We start from the raw sequence: 16,431 nt of genomic DNA on the forward strand, positions 1-16,431 counted from the left end.
GTTCACATAAGCATGTTGGATTTAATTTCGGACACAGCATCGAGGTTCCTCTGCACCATCTCGAGAGTACATACCCCAAACTAATCAGTGAACCGATGCAGAGTCTGGCTCTTATAGAGGGGCTCGCAGACACCTAATTAATTGGAACGCTGACCATGAGCCGATGCTGGGGGAAACTTTAAGATCCCAGGGTTTCTGCTCCTGTGGCTCTAGAAATCATGTGGGGGAGCAAAATGTCAGTCACATTCATTGTTCGTTTTTTGGATTATACCATACTACATGTGCCCTCATTGTTAAAAATGTGCTAGTAGTGATAAAACCGGTTATCTTGCCTCTCTGCAGTTAACATCAAAGAAGCTTAGAAAAATTTACATATATTCCAATGTATGACTTCGTTGAGTCTTGCACAGAAAATGGCAAACATGAAATAAATGACACAAAACGTACTGTAAGCTCATTTGACTGGAGGTGTCACTATTGTGCACATGGCTGGCTCAGCATCATCCTCTGCGTGGTGAATCGAGAACACCTTCGGTAAAGCCTCCCACCACGATAATCTTAACCGCAAGCCGCATTGTATATCCATTCTCGGAGGAAGAAGACACGTACAATTCTTTCACATATCCACTCATATGGATTTCAGGACTTTATTGAGCAATAAAAAATATACACCAAGGAAAATATCATTTTCCTTTTTCCCCATATTGTTGTTCTTCCATCTCAAAATCTGATTTAATACTTCCAGATGCACGACCCATGATCCAAAGCGACAAAATGAAAAAGAAAAAGGAAAAAGTGAAAAAAAAAAAAAAGAGCAGACTTTTTAGTTCGACAGCAGAAGTTGAAAACCACTGGAACAGTTTAAAAGCATCTCTGTTTGTTCATACTGTTCACTGAAAATTTGAAAAACGGATTTCAAACAGATTTTGGTTTGAACGGGAGTGAAATCACAGACTAGGTCGTCACATCTGAATCTGCCTCTCCGTAGAGTTCTGCCAGTTTCTGGAACTCGGGCCCCCAGTCGTCCAGGTAGTTATAATCCTGCTCTGATTGCGTGCCGGGAGAGTCTAAAGGGCTGACGGTTCCTGTAGGGGAGCCCTGGCCCTCGTAAGCGTAGGTCTGGAGGGAGTCGTAAGGCGGCACGCTGGTGTCCATGTCGGCCTCTACCAGTCTCTGCTTGATGAACTCGTGCACATCCACCTCGTCCAGCTCCACCGACGGGCTCCTGCGGCTGCGGGGCAGGACGCAGTGTTGCCTCGCCTCCGGGCGAACGTCCCGGCGGAACTTGAGCTCTTCGGCGGCGGCTGGGTTGCGAAGGGCGATGATGTCAAAGGCCTCGGTGTCTTCCTCGCCTCCGCCCTCGTCGTCGTAGGTGACCACATTCTCTCGGATGTCCTCTTCGGAGATGATGAGGGGCTCTTTCTTGCTCCGCCTCAGAGTGATGAAGAGAACCACGATGGCTGCAAGACAGAAACAGAACACTGTGTCAACGCTTGGATTTTAAAAAGAAAGTAAAATGTCCCTCGACAGAGAGAGCAATAAATCTACAGTTCTGGAAATGACTTCCTACAATAACTGACATATTTAATAGTTGTAGACAAAAGTCAGACAGGAAGAAAATTGCTTTTCTCAACAATTAAAATGACAAACAGCTCAGCAGAGCCGCATCATATAATGGAACAGCTGAATATGGTTACCAGGCCCAGTCCTGTTTTTGTTTTTTATGCTAATGCCGATCCCTGTGTGTGCCCGTGTTTGTTAATTCATAGCTCATGACAGACAAACATGTTGTGGTTCGTAAACACCCAACCAAATGAACACAAGCAAATTTTATGTGCATATTTATCTGATTTTCTTTTCACGACAATAAAAACTGGCCAAGCGGTGAAGAGTTGTAAATCAATAATGGCGCTCTAGTCAACATTAGCGGCGGCTGTGGTGGCACTTTGAATGCAAGCTGTTGAGATAATGACAATATACACATTATAATCATCATTGGAGCAGATTCAACAGAGAGGCATTACATTATCTAAATATAAGGTGAGCACTCGCAAATATACGGAGTTAAGTCCAATGTTCTCGTCTTTAAGCTTTGGTGAGGCCGGCAAAATATAAGGAATAAGCCAGTTGCGCCACATTAAAGAGGAAGCTGTAAAATTTCTCTGCAGATAAGTAGCTTACAGTGTGACATATCTTTGCTCGCTATTAATGAAGTCATGAAGCCAAGTAATATTTGATGACGTGCTACAGCTCGGAACTTGTTCCTGCAGCTAATGAGAGTTCTTCTTTGGGTTAATGATGACCTCTCCGCAAGATGTTAACAGTAATGTCTATTTGATAAAATGGCGTCAGCAAGGGAAGTACATTCCTACAGCAATGCCATATCTGAAAGGAGTTCATTATGGTACATTATCAGAGCCGAGCGAGCGAGATCAGCGTTCCTGCAGAGGCATCTTTGCTTCACAATTAAATTGCACTGCATGTGTGCAGGAGTAAAAACATAAATGTTTACAGGGATAAAAAGGGAAATTCAGCTGCTGAAAACCCCTTTTTCATAAAGTAGATATGGATGTTTTATTCACATCTGGCATTATACATCAGACTGTTGCAAGATATATTTGTTTAAACAGCAACCCCAGTGTGTTTAATCAGCCTTTTGGGATTAGAAGAGGGAAGGTGTTGGCGGTAGATTAATAGGAGGAAGAGGTTTCAGCTTTCATACCGTCTAGGATGCAATGATGCATTTGGCTAATCTGCAGTCTTTACTCAAGCAATACATTTTCTATGTATACGTATCGTGGTGTTTACAGCATTCTGTAGAAGGAATGTATAAAGCACTTTCAAAGGGAAGATTTAAGACTCAGAGTAGACTTAGACGCCAAAAGGTTTGTTGACAACAAGCTCGAGCTGTTGTAGTTCAACACTGGAGCCTTTCTTTTTTTCAATTCTCCTGGGCAGGCAAGAATAATCCCACGCAGACTGTGGCAGTAATAAAAAAAAAACTGATCAATGCTGACCCGTCCCAGAGTTCTCATAACTGAGAACCTGAACTAAATGCAACAATTGAAATTGTCTTTTAATGCGACGTCTGGCAAAAGATACATCAGTATCTGCTGCTGTACCACCGGACTACAGAGCAGCCTCTTTCCTCAGGCAGAGAGATTACTCAATTCATCCTCCACACTCAACCACAAATAAGACTTTTTATGGTTTATCATTAATTCATTTTTTAATCTAATTTTACAGCATCAAGGGACTACACATAACTTATCTTTGCACATCACTAGTTAGAGCCACACACCCTGAAAATATAGGAAATTGCAACACCAGTTTTCAGGATTTAACTGTATCATCTTGTTGCATTTTTAATGCAGGGCCATTTTCAACGGGAATGCCAGAATGCAAGGCCTTGAAATCTGGTAATGAGCTTCTGCACTGTGTGTGAACAGGTGATAAATGTGTGTAATAATAAATGTGTGGCATTACGTAACATAACGGTTACATTTCCTGATGAATTTGTGTGCTATTACGTCAAACCAGGCAGCAAAGTGAGTCAGGTGGGTCTGAGACCCCCAGGGAACGCCCGCTTAATCCGACCCCAGGTACGAACCGATTATTAGAGCAGACTGTTAGAAGTATCTAATAGCTGCCAGCTATGCTTGGAGCATCAAATATTAAAATGATTTATCGTAGTCTGGATTCCTACAGCTATTTCTATGTATTTCTTGCTTTACCCTTTTAATTGCAGGACCTAGAATCTAGTCTAATCAATTACTAAAACTCAGTCTAGTAACTGAGCAATGTGTGGCCATGAGGCATTTTTTCATAAACCCTGATTGAGTTGCACTTGGATAATCTGAAACTAAAACGTATAATGAAAAACTTTTCCATTATGGACTAAAAAAGATCTGCTCGACCGTACCCTCGGACGACTTATGACTAAAGTAATTATTCACAGATTCATCTGCATATATTTCATTGTTCAGTGCAGTTTCCTGGTGGTGTTTTTAATGAAATGTCCCCCAACCTGCATGTGATTAATCTATGGGGAAAAAAAAAAAACAAAACAACAAATTCACTACACTCCACCTGGTGCAGAGGCACCCCAAGTGGGGTTACAGAGGGTGAGAAATGCAATTTGCGTGGGACAGTGCTTATCGCTGAACTTGTTTCAAGCAACCAATTACACAATGCAAGGATGTGAGAGTGTGTGAGGTGCGCTGGGTCAATCACACTGTGCACAACTCGGAAATAAAGATTTTTCTCTTTTTCATTTACTTGACCCTGCATACTTTTGAGCTGGTACATTTTTGGCCATTTTCCTTTTCTATCACACGTTTAAAAACCTTGCTGTAGTTTAGAGGTAAACAGCCTGGGTATAATGAGAAATAAAAATGTTACCCAGACACTCAGTTAATGCACCTTTCCATCATTTACCAGCATGCTCTGCGCTTTCCACAGTTCATGATCTACTTGTATTTGTAGTATATTCCTATCCACTGCACTGTACACACTATATCGTAATACACTCTTTACATTAATGCTTCCTCAATGGTCCATTCAGGTCATTTCATACGCCTAACCAAGGCCAGTTGAGGAAGAACTGTTGCTCTGCACACCACTTATGGTACCAGGGAGCATTACTCCAGTCCGCAGATATGTATTTGCAATAGTAGAGGCCATTGCAAAAGTCTCATTATGCTGCATTCACCCTGGTTATGGAAGATTACACTGGGAGGCTAGAGAGCTGCATTGTGTTTTAAAATAATGTGTCTAATCCCAACAAGAGGCCATTCCATGTTCCAAGGCTAAAGAGCAAAACTTTTACAACATAAGCAAAAACCAACTGGTAAGCTTTGGGGCTTAAAAATGAAGCCAACGAAGAAGTACCAAAAGTTGCAGTTCCTTTAAAGGCCACTTGAGGCTGGATCCAAAATCAAGTGAATCCCCATAAGACTCAATGTTTAAATGCCCTTCTCTACACCAGAAATAAACAGTTTTGTACTAGTTTGTGAATAACACACTTGTGTATATGTATGTTAGGCCTTGAAGTCATGTATAATTAAGGGCATGGCCACTTTGAGTGACAGCTGGTCGCAAGCTGTCTGCAAGGCTAATTTCGAGACACTGAACTTGACATAAGCCATCTTTGTGGACTTGGCGCCTTTAGGAGAATTTTCCATGCAATTATGGAGACAGATATATGGCTTGCTGTACTGACAGACCGGAGGGGAGGGACAGAAGCCTGCCTTTCTGATTAATGGGCGATGCTGTTGACTGGCCGACAGCGGCTGGAGCTGGCAAGCTCTGGAGGAGACAGCTGTGGACAGAGTCCGGAGCTTCTGGAGGACCGAGAGAGTCAGTGGTAAGAAGATGAAACATAATTATAAGATAGCACTTGATCAATAATCAAACGGTGCCCTTCACCTACATTCTGAACTTTGAACCATCAGTTTGAAAACAGCATTTTGCATTTGAGAAAATAGTCCTTGACCCAATCAGACTAATGTGGGTGCAGTTTTCCTACTTGAAGGAACTGCAAAGGATTATTATCATATCAAATAAGATCCTCGAATTAACAGAAATGATCTATTTTACCATGGCATTACCATAAGCATTAAGTATTTGTTCTGCATTGAGTTAATTCCACATTAAGAAGGTTATGGTTGTGTTTTTAATCCAATTCCTCTTTTCTACCCAATTAGTTCTATAATACTGTACTGTTTCACTTGAAATCAAATTACTACAATCCAAACAATGATCCACTTATGAATATTTGATGTTATTTAAGTCACGTGTAAAGGCCATTATCAACTGTGTCGGCTCAGAGATTGTTTGTAGCCCTCTCTGCTTTGCTGCAGGCTTAATTAGAGTGGCTTATTAGAGGGCACAGAGATAAAACAAGGACATTAATCGGACAGATGGAAAACAATCGGACCCAAACAAATCACACTGACAAGCAAAGACGAAAAGGAATTGAAGGAGTGAGCCACATCTATTTAAGTGATATTCAGTGGACATTAATGCGCCAGCTCCACAGCTTTTATCCGTCAATCAACTTTAGTCTACATCTCTAAAACCAGCCTGCCATTCTCTCACTACACCTTCTGTAAAAACACATCTCACTTACCTTTCTTCTTGTGTCTCGTGTGTTCATGCAATACATGCTATTTCTTTCAGTCCTGAGCAGTTTGCTCATTCGTGCCATCTAAAGGCAAACTATAGGTGTTATGGCTGCAAGGACAGTCTCACCTTAAATCTATTTTACCTTTATTTTGAGTTCTGTGCAGGCATTTAGGGAGTGAGTACACAACTGTAGGATTGAGAATTGCAAGAACCTTCCAGTGTGCCTGAGTGTCTTTTCAAAAATGTAACCAAATACCATATTATTCCAAACATTTAATCCACCAGCTGTGGTCTTGTTGTTCTTATTGTTTGTATACATCTAACAATAAAGTAAAGAATCTTTGTCTTCCTGTCTGTATCTTATTTGCATATCTTAAGAATTTTTCATCCAATCTACTTCATTCTTGGCAAATTTGTTGCTCAGGACCCACAAAAAGCTGAATTTGGTGGCTTTTGAAGAAGATACATGTTCAATATGAATACATTTTGAATAAACAGCGGGGCCATGGCTCTACAGACGAAGCTGAGCTCATATGGGATCCCATGATCTCATGGGGAAGTAGACATAAACAGAAATCGTGGTGGAGTCTGGATGAGTGGGGATTGCTTGGCAGTGCTGTTAGCTGCTCTGACATGCCTCTCTCTGTTTGGTTGCTGTGGCCCTGTTCATAAAGTTCCAATGTAATGATTCACACTTTAAATCATAAATGTCAAACATGTTTGATATCATCGGGTCTGAGTCTATGAGCAGCTCAGGAGGCTTAAGACAGGATCTGTAAACCCCTCACAATACCAGATAATCTGTGCCGAATGGCATATTTTGTCTAGTTTACATGAAATCTGCAAAACCTGAACACCTTAGACAAAAAAAGTTGAAAGTACTTGTTGAAAGATGGCCTGATTTCACCCCTTCCTGCTAGCATAAGTGAATCAGGAAAAATCAAATTAGCCACCGCTTTCCTTGACCTGAGATGCACCATCTCTGAAATCTGCCAGCATCACCTAAATAATATTGAGATCCAATCTTGAATAGAGCAGAGTCAAGATAATGAAAACCCTCATTAATACCAGGTAAGAATGCAAAGCCTGGGCCATCATACAGATAATTCATCCAGATAGAGATCACACGTTATACCAGGTTTAAATGGGGCCAAGTGTTGAGGTTCAAGAGACTTAACGTACAAAGGAACAATTAGCATAAGGCCTGCATGATATGTGCCAAAAAGCTACAGCAGTTACTTAGCATGCATCTTATACCACCATTCCTCCAGGACACACACAATTAGCTGTTTCTTAACTGTACCTGTCATTAAACCCAGACATGGTGAACTACGAGAGATGGTGCAGGCAGGGCAAACGAGTGACCGTTAATGGAGCGGAATCTGATTTATTTTGACTGCGACCCACTGACAAACTCTGAAATCTCTTGGGGTGATGGCTTTCCAGACCTCTGCATAGTAGCTGAGCTGCTGTACGTGTGAGACACTCGGCTTGTAACCGGAAAGTGTGAAGCCCAAAATGCACCAACGGTTAAAAAAAAAAAGAAAAAGAAAAAGAAAAAAGCAGGTGCGATGAGGTCCCGTCTCTCCCCGTTTCTCTTTCTCCCCTCCGTCCTAACTACCGTCTTCGTTGTGCTGGTGATTAGTGATTCAACGTGTGTCTCTCACTCAAGCGTTTGCTCTAGACAGCGGTGATGGCCTTTTGTCCGCCTCAGCCAGAGGGTTTGGCATAGAGGAGGAAGAAAGCTAGTATGAATATGCATAACCTTCACGCACTAATGTCCACAGACAATCACTGAAGAGGGGAGGGGAGAGCTGCAACGGTGAGGCAGTGTTATTAGACAGTTTTGTCTAATCATGTCCGACTGCAGTTTTGTTTTGCAGAGGAGGAAATTGCTCTGCGACATTTCTCACACCCCTAGTTTGGTTGAATTTGGTTCATTTAGTTCAGTGTTTCAGACGTTTTCCACCTCCAACAATTGCGTTCCAAATATTTGTTCTTATCTTACCCTCAAAGCTGATTGTCCACATTCCAAATCCAAAGTGAAAAGATCTTATAGTTTGCACATAATCATTTGCAGTCACTGGAAAGACGTGTTGCTATAGTGACAAGGCACACACCACTCTTTTGGGTGGTGCAATGAGCTGGTAACATGGATGCAGCCCTGTTTATTTCCACTGTATTTCCGAATGGGTTTGGCATTCATGGTGCAGAACGCATCCGTCACACATCTATGTTGGCTGTCACCGCATTCCTTCATGCTTATCCTTCGCTGTTCTGGTCGCAACATGCAATGTCAAACATGTGCCGGGCAGAGAGGGATGGGGAAGGAGATTCAGTCGCATGGTGAGAGAGCACATTTGAATTGAATTTCAAATCAGCAACAAATGTGATTTAGGTGTAATCTGATATTTCTTACTCGAGCTGCCAGTCTGTACACGAACACGGTTCATTCCTAGATGTCTTTCAGTTGTACACACCTCCTCTCTGAATCACATTGACCCTGCAATCTCCATTTGCCTCTTCTTTGTCCTCACCATCTCCTTTCAAGACACCTCTCCTCCAGCCTCCTCTGCGAGTCCTCCTTCTCCTCTGTCCTTCGCAATCCTTTTCATCTTCGTCCACCCATGCCCTCCGCAACTCTTTCTACCCTCATTCCGAATTCTACCTGTGTCCTTGCATGTCTATTCGTCCCTCTGTCCTCCTCTGCCCTTGTCAAACCCTTTCAAACCCTTCCCTGCTCCTCTATGGTTCATCTCCTCCATCCATGCCCTCAGGATGTTGCCCCCGGGCAGCTCCCCCCTGCTGAAGTCCCCACCAGGGCTGTCCCAACTTACCCAGCAAGATGACGATGCACAGCAGGATGGCAATCAGAGCCCCCGTGCTGAGACCAGCCGAGGAGAGGAATGCTTCGCCTTGGCACATCCGGACCCTGCCGTGGCGTTGGCATGGGCACACCCGCAGAGTCAAGGTGCTGGTGCCACTAAGCGACGGCTCCCCGCCGTCCCACACCACGATGGGCAGCTCGTACAGCTCCTGGGTCAGGTGGTTGAAGCGCCGCCGCCTGGCAATGATGCTGGCAGTGCTGTCTGTAATGAAAAAAGATGAAGGGAAATTAGCCCCCTTGGCTAAAAAGACTAATTGATGGTTTCCTCTTTCTTCTCAATTATGTTGCTCTTTCAGCGAAACCTGCAATTACCTATTTATACAGACACACATTTAGATTAAGGGTAGGGATCATTGGCCAAACAGAAATCCTGTCCACATTTACCATGGCAAATTGGATGTTTTTGCTTTTGAAGTATCTCAAGCTGGTATGATTTTTACTGCGTCTTACAGTCACCTCCCTGTGTTCCAAGGCTGATTTATTTCTAAAGGTGTTTACTATTTTTAATGCGCTGCAAAAGAGCAGCTCACCTTGGCCTCTGCGATAAACACTGTTAATGGAACTTGTCAGAGAACTAAACAGAAATGAAAAGGAAAACAGAAAAGGCAAACGAGAAAGAAATCAAGAGGACGATTTTACTGAAAAAAGAGGAGGAAGAAAATAAAGGCATGCATGCGATACACACGAAACAAAAGGCGGATTGAAAAGAAGCTCATTGTGTAACTTGTAGTCCCTCTCAGGTGGGCCTGGATTCATGATCTGAGGCACAACCACAACGATGGCAGCGATGAAACGACTCTAATTGGAATATTCCCTATGAAAGATGTTCTGATTTTTTCAAAATGAGCGTGCATCGGCCGCTGCAGGGTTCCTCATTCCAATGTGTTCGCCATAAAGATGAGATATGTACAGTATAACATGCACAGCAGGCTTCTTGCCAAAGTTCTCTACATCGCTGCAGCCAACTGAAGCAGCCCTGTTTGCTCCAGCCAAGTTTATTTTTACATCAGTGGATTGTGGAACTGCTGGCAGATTATATAAATTAAGAGCAATATATTATACAGAGCATGCAGTCCAACATGGAAGCACACACAGCTCCTGCATGGACAGCAAAAGGGATAGCATCGCTGATAGGACTGTCATTAGCCATCTGGTCGCATTTATGGTCCAGTTGCACACCAAATCCCAAACTGAGTCACTATGCTGCATTGAATTGGATAATGGGCTGTCTTATCCATACTGGTTTGGCATCACCAGCACAAAATTAGTGCCAGCAAAGTGGTAGAAACTTTCTGTAAGGTCGTCTAAAAACTCTACATCTGCCTTTATAGACATGGGAATGGTTGACGACATCCATAAATTCAATGTATTTGTACACCAATAGGACGTAACTTTGTTTGTATACCACAATTCAAGAGCAGTGATGTCTCAGAGTGCTTTGATCATACATGTAGACAGAAAACAATAACAGAAGGAGAAAGAAAAAATGTTGAATCATTCATTTATTCATAAAAGCATGAAACCTGGCAAATTTGTATAGTTTAAGGCCCTCAACATTTTCAGATATGGAGCCATTGCAAAGACGCCTCATGACGGCCATTTGGCTTTACGCCATTAATTCACATCCTTATTACATTCACTATTAAATGTTGAACAGAACCAGTTATGATGTTGTATATGGTGTAATTGTAATCGAGTAGAAATCATCTTTTCTGTGTTATTATTTTTGGTTCAGGAAATGTGATGCAAAATACATGATTTGGTTGACGCAGCAAGTAAAGTAAGCCAGTGCAACTGCACTGAGTTTCATGCTTTTATGAAGAAGTGAATGATCTTTTCACATTTCAACCCGACAACAAGTCTAAACAAATGGGTCTCGACCTGCTTTTTACAGAAGTTCGCAGTGTACACCGATCTAAAGTGAAATGGGAGAGTTCCAGAGGTCAGAAGCCACAACCTCAAAAGCACAATCTACTTTAGTACTAAGCCGAGATAGAAGAACTACTGTAGCAGCAAGCCCTGATCGCAGGACCTTGAAGACCTGCTGGTGACAACATGGTGCTGGCACTGCAGTAGATCTCTGATGTGATCTAAAAGTGATTGCAAGAACTTTAAATTGGATTCTGTATTTGATGGGGAGCCAGTGGGGAGCAATAAAAATCATGTGTCACATCAGACCTTTTTTAACAGCTTGAAATAAGAACATTTAAAATTGAGGAAAATGTTAGTATTGGCCAGTTAATTATGCTGGTTCATATAAGCTTTACAGGGTCGTTTGTTGTGGTTAGATGGCAAAATTGGGCTTACTTGTTAGCAGGGATGGGCACGAGTAATTGTCATTCAATGTATATAGTAATCAAATTTTTTATATACTCATTGGTGCAGTGGTTGCCTCTGGGTTGGAGACGTGGCTGTGGCAGGGCCTTTCTATGCTGAGTCTGCATGTTTTCCCATTGTCTGCATGGGTTCTCTCCAGGTGCTCCAGCGTCCTCCCACAGTTCAGAGACATGCAAGTTAGGTAGATTTGTCATTGTACAGTGCCCATATATATATATGCTAGTGAATGGTCTGCATATGTCAGCACTGTAATTAAGTGGTCAAGTGTCCAGGGTGTACCTCCCCCCCCTCCGCTCGGCCAATGTCAGTTGGGCTGGGCTCCAGCCAACTGCCACCCTGTAAAGGATAAGCGGTTACAGATAATGGATGCATGGATTTTTTTAAATGACCCCTCTGTACCTTAAAAGTTTAAATCTTTTAGATGCAAGTGCTGTCTCGAATATCTGCACAGGAAAGAGTAGATTGGCCAGCTCGTCATGAAAACGCTGACTGGAGATATGAACCATGTTAAGCCTCATAGAAGGTGGCTACCGTGAGCTAGCTGTGTTTGCTGAGCCGGAGAACAAGCTACCGGTGTGGCCGACAGCAACTAGTAGAGTGGAGGGGATGTTTGTGAAAAATGCAGTGAAATTTAGGGGCTGATCTGTGGAGTGCCAACAAGGCGCCACTGACGGTGTCTAAGATGTCTCAAGTGCTCGATGAAAATTTAATGCGACTACTTGAAAATGGAAATTACTTAAAAATGCCCATCCCTAGTTGTTAGCCAAACTTATGTGCATAATTTTACCTAAAACCCTTCGAGCTGCTCAAAAATGCTCGAAAAACTATATGTACGTTAAATTCTGTACGGAGGCAGCTCAAGCAAGTCCGGTTGCGTCTGAATAGCACCGTGCAATTAAGCAGTGGCTGTTTTTTGGGGGGAAGATTCTCAGTCATCCAGGCCACGGTTTATCCGTTTCCTCGTGCAACAGAACATGCTAAGCTCATTTCCCATTCGTCAGGGATGTTAAACACCACCGTCCAAAAGCTAAGGAGCTTACACCGACATGTAGGCCATCGCATGGCCACTTCACATGAAGGGCTGCTCTCTGGGTTCACCGTTAAGAATCTAAGACGCAACGCTTTCCGGTATCTTCGGACTGTGACGGTGAGGGGTGAGTTATCTCTGCAGTTCAGCTATTGGAGCGCATGGACCACAAAGAGCACTCACTGAACATTCGCGAAAAATTAAAGCACAACAGCCCTTTAAAAAGTTTTCTCATGAGATATAAAACACAGCTACAGCATCCCTGTTCATTCAGAGAACATGGCTGGATGAATCACGTACCTGGGTGACTAACTTGGGCCTCACACGGCTGACTAACTAGGAACTTGCGGATGACACGCCGCTGATATATACAGTACATCCGCATGGTATTTTAAGGCTTGAAAATGCTGAATCGTGCACAGGGCAACCTTTCCCTTTCCACCCAGCGAAAAAAAAAACACCTCTGCCGCGCTGTACTATCGTGCTGCTGCTCTGAGACCTCGCCTCCCACTCCAATCTCTGCTCCATCTATGAATAATTATAATGATCGACAGTTGGAATGACAACACGTACTTCAAGCTTTATTAAGTCAGACTCGCAGTATCACCGTATCAGCAAGCAGATGGGTGGGGGGTTTGAGAGAGTGCAGCGTGAGAGATGCAAATAACAAGGAAGAGAGATGGGGAGTTGGAAGATGAGAGGAGAGGGGGAGGCGGGGGGGTGAATGGAGGAGGTGTGAGAGTGTGTGTGTGTGTGCGTGCGTGCGTGTGTGTGTGTGTGTGTCTGCGTGCCAATGAGAGAGCAGAGAGAGAGGACGAAGGCTGAGGCAGAAAGGGTACAAACAAGCCGGGTGTGTACGTGGTGTTCGCTGTCACAGCCTTTACACTTTGACAACGAGAACCGCGGCGGCGCAGGTCCTCGTTCAGGCCGCAGCGAGGAAGAGCACATCAATTATGTCATGCTAATTTCACATTAAACCGCCTCCCGTCGCAGGTGGGCGGAGGGAGAGCTGCGCGCCTGCTGATTAACGCCGCAGTGAGACGTACCGTCTGCAGCCACGAGGCAGCACGAGTTAGCACAGTTGTGACACATCTCTACCCGCAGAGCGAGGCGGGTGACCACGCAGGAAACAAAAGGGAAATGCACTTTGAAGAGCACTTTGCGCTTCCCTGAAAATAATCCTGAACGTTTTGATCTGTGTTGTTTTGCAGACCCCTAGCAATCACTTTTTCCATTTTTTTTCTTTCTTTTTTTTTTTCTTTCCTGGAGTCTAGTATTCTATTACATAAAAAATGCACACAGGCTTTAATATGCATGCGAATGAGGCTTTACACAACCCTGTGGAATTCTCGCCCTGCACTGGGCTCGTTAAGTACAAGCCACTAACTGGAAAATGGCCTCATTTTTTTTTTTTTACTTTTACAAAAACATTAGCATGCTAGGTAATGTATCACTTACATAACTTTTGTATCACTTATGCATTTCTGTCTCTCCAACTATAGACATGAATTCAAGTGATATTTCGCAATGCAGACGTTGAAAATGCAGAAATTCTGGCAGTAACTTGATTTTAATGATTGCAAACATTGTATGACTCCTTTGTTTGTACACAGGTACAGTTTAAATGGCAAAATCAGTACAAATAAAGCAGATTTGAATTATCTGTAGAGAGCTGCATGGAAGACCACGACATCCCTAAATTTACAGAATCAGGAATGCACACACTCAAATCTAAAATTTGACCATATAGTGAATGCAAATATCTGTTTCTTACAGCCGGCCCACTGCAAAGTATATTAAGTTCAAGCAGACCAACAATAGACACGCGACGCAACCACATCTCTACAGACTTCACACTTGCCTACACATGCACTTAGCTGGATTCCTTGTGAACTTTGGTGGGTGTGTGTAGGTGCCGGTGATGGGATTCAGCACGAAACCTTCTCTCCAGTTGCCACTTGGTGGAACACAAATTGTAGTGGCACCACTTTGTGGGCAGAATATATATTGGGTCACGTTTTAAAGGTAGGTATAACGTTGCAAAGGTTACAGAGGCTGCAAATGTTAAGAAAATGTATGTTTTGCGTAGGAGTCCATGCCATTGTTCTTCCTGCTCACAGAGGTAACAAAGCATTTTTGTTGCAAAAGGTTAATTCGTATGGGATTATTTTATCATTCTACAAGGCTCTGCACTGGCTGGGCTGTATCGGTCAACCCATCATCATCAGCAATACTTCTCCGAGGTCCCACGAGTGAGGTTTTGCTACATCAAGTACTGATCAAATAAAGATCCCTGGTTGGAAACATTTCTTAGTAATACTCTCTAAAAACAACCTATTTTATTGTGACTGTTCAGTAGCCAGTTATTTCAAAGGCACATGCTTGTTAGAAAGTTTGCCAGTTGACTGTATATTAGGATATTCCACTCAGTACTAATATATACTTTACGAAAAGATTTCATTCTCCCTCCATTCTTTCATTTTCTCACAATGGATATTTAATTTGACTCCTCACATCAGAGGTTGAGGATATCAGCAAGTGTAATGAAAGAAAAACAACCAATATCCGCACATCTGCATAACCAAGATGAGTTCATTCTAATCAAAGAAAACTGTATGATCACAATGAGCGTGGTGGAAATCAAGATCACTTTGCTGTTTGGAGCCCTCGAAGCTGGTTGATAAGAACTTTTTTTTATTGCATTAAATGAACTGTAGAGTGCGGTTTCTCACCTCTAATGTGAAGGTCCAACAACTCAAGTTTCCTCGTGTGATAGCACCTCAACAGATTAAAAGTGTAATGGCATATTCGTGCATGTTTAATTATTAAGAAATTAAAAATATCTCAGCCCATGTGAAAGATTGATAAGGGGTTTAAAGGAAAATAAATATTTCTACTTGGATTCTGAAGCTGGACACTTTGTATTCCAGTCAGGCATTGTACTTCTCCGCAATCTGAAGAATAAACTGCTTTGAATAGACACAGATAATTTGGTTTGTCTGTGTCTCAGTGTTTGGTTGCTACAACCTGTAAGTGGTTATTTATTTAAACATATTGATGGCTGAGAATAACCACCACAACAATCTACATCCCTATATCCTGAAACATCGTTACACACCACTTTATATTTGATAGAACAATTCTGACAGGATTATTTGAAATGGGTTGAACAATTTTGACAGTTTTCCTACTATACAGCAGCAGTATAACATTAACTTGGAATCCATAGTGCCCCAAACGAGTGGTTTACAAGCTGTGATGAATCATTTGCAAGTATACAGTGCAGCCCGAGCTAGAAGGATTGGCATCTGCTCACCTGAGAAGGCTTTCTGAGTGGAAACTGCTCTGCCAAGATGTAACTGCAATAAGAATGTATTTTGTTGAACGAGATTGTAGTTATCTAATACGGAGGGTTTGATTTCAGACTTGTTTTGATTCAGCAAGCCTCTATCAACTAAGCAGCACAGGGCAGTTAAAGATAACGTAAGACATCTAGCTGTTATTAAACCCAACTGCCAGAATATATGTTAGCAAAGTATGTTTCTGTCAAACCAACTATACGTTTCTCTCTTTAAATTTAAAATCTCTCTCCTGGTAAAATGTCGTGGTTGTAGTCTTGTTCCATCCTATAAATACCACTTGGTTAGGGTTAGGAAAACATCATATTTTGGCTTAAACTAACCGTCTTCATCCACACAAATCCCGAAATCTCGAAAAAAAAAAAAAAAAACACGTTCAGAAAATTGTCCTGAGGTCTCCTAAAAAGAAATCCAGTGGTGTGACACTTACTGAAGTTACTAAAGTACACCTATATCCCCTCCACAAACATGTGAAGTGAAGGTATTATGTTTTTGTGGAAATGTCAATATATACGTAACACACACATTTGAGCTGTTGTTTGTAGAGACATCGACCGGCCACACTTTAGCCTAGCCTAGCAACTAGGCTGCAGCTTTGAATATCTCACACTTAAATCATTTTGAGTAGAAATACCAGGGCTTCCATGCCGAAAAAACAAACAGCACATCAAGAGACAAACGTTACAATCTCCTTT

General features: G+C 42.5%; 1 protein-coding gene across 3 annotated transcripts in view; it reads right to left on the reverse strand.

The window, feature by feature from the left end:
• Positions 1-614: 614 nt before the first annotated feature.
• LOC115570403 (cadherin-18) overlaps positions 615-16,431 on the reverse strand; it is a 190,738-nt gene continuing 174,921 nt past the window's right edge. For all 3 annotated transcript variants that reach the window (XM_030398967.1, XM_030398966.1, XM_030398965.1), the window contains exons 11-12: positions 8,964-9,215; positions 615-1,460 (exon numbers count right to left, since the gene is read on the reverse strand). In XM_030398967.1, coding sequence (XP_030254827.1) covers positions 955-1,460; positions 8,964-9,215 — 758 coding nt within the window. In that variant the 3' untranslated portion in view covers positions 615-954. The remainder of the gene's footprint in view (positions 1,461-8,963; positions 9,216-16,431) is intronic.

This window comes from Sparus aurata, chromosome 19 (assembly GCF_900880675.1).
Source record: "Sparus aurata chromosome 19, fSpaAur1.1, whole genome shotgun sequence".
In the NCBI taxonomy this organism is placed as follows: Eukaryota; Metazoa; Chordata; class Actinopteri; order Spariformes; family Sparidae; genus Sparus; species Sparus aurata.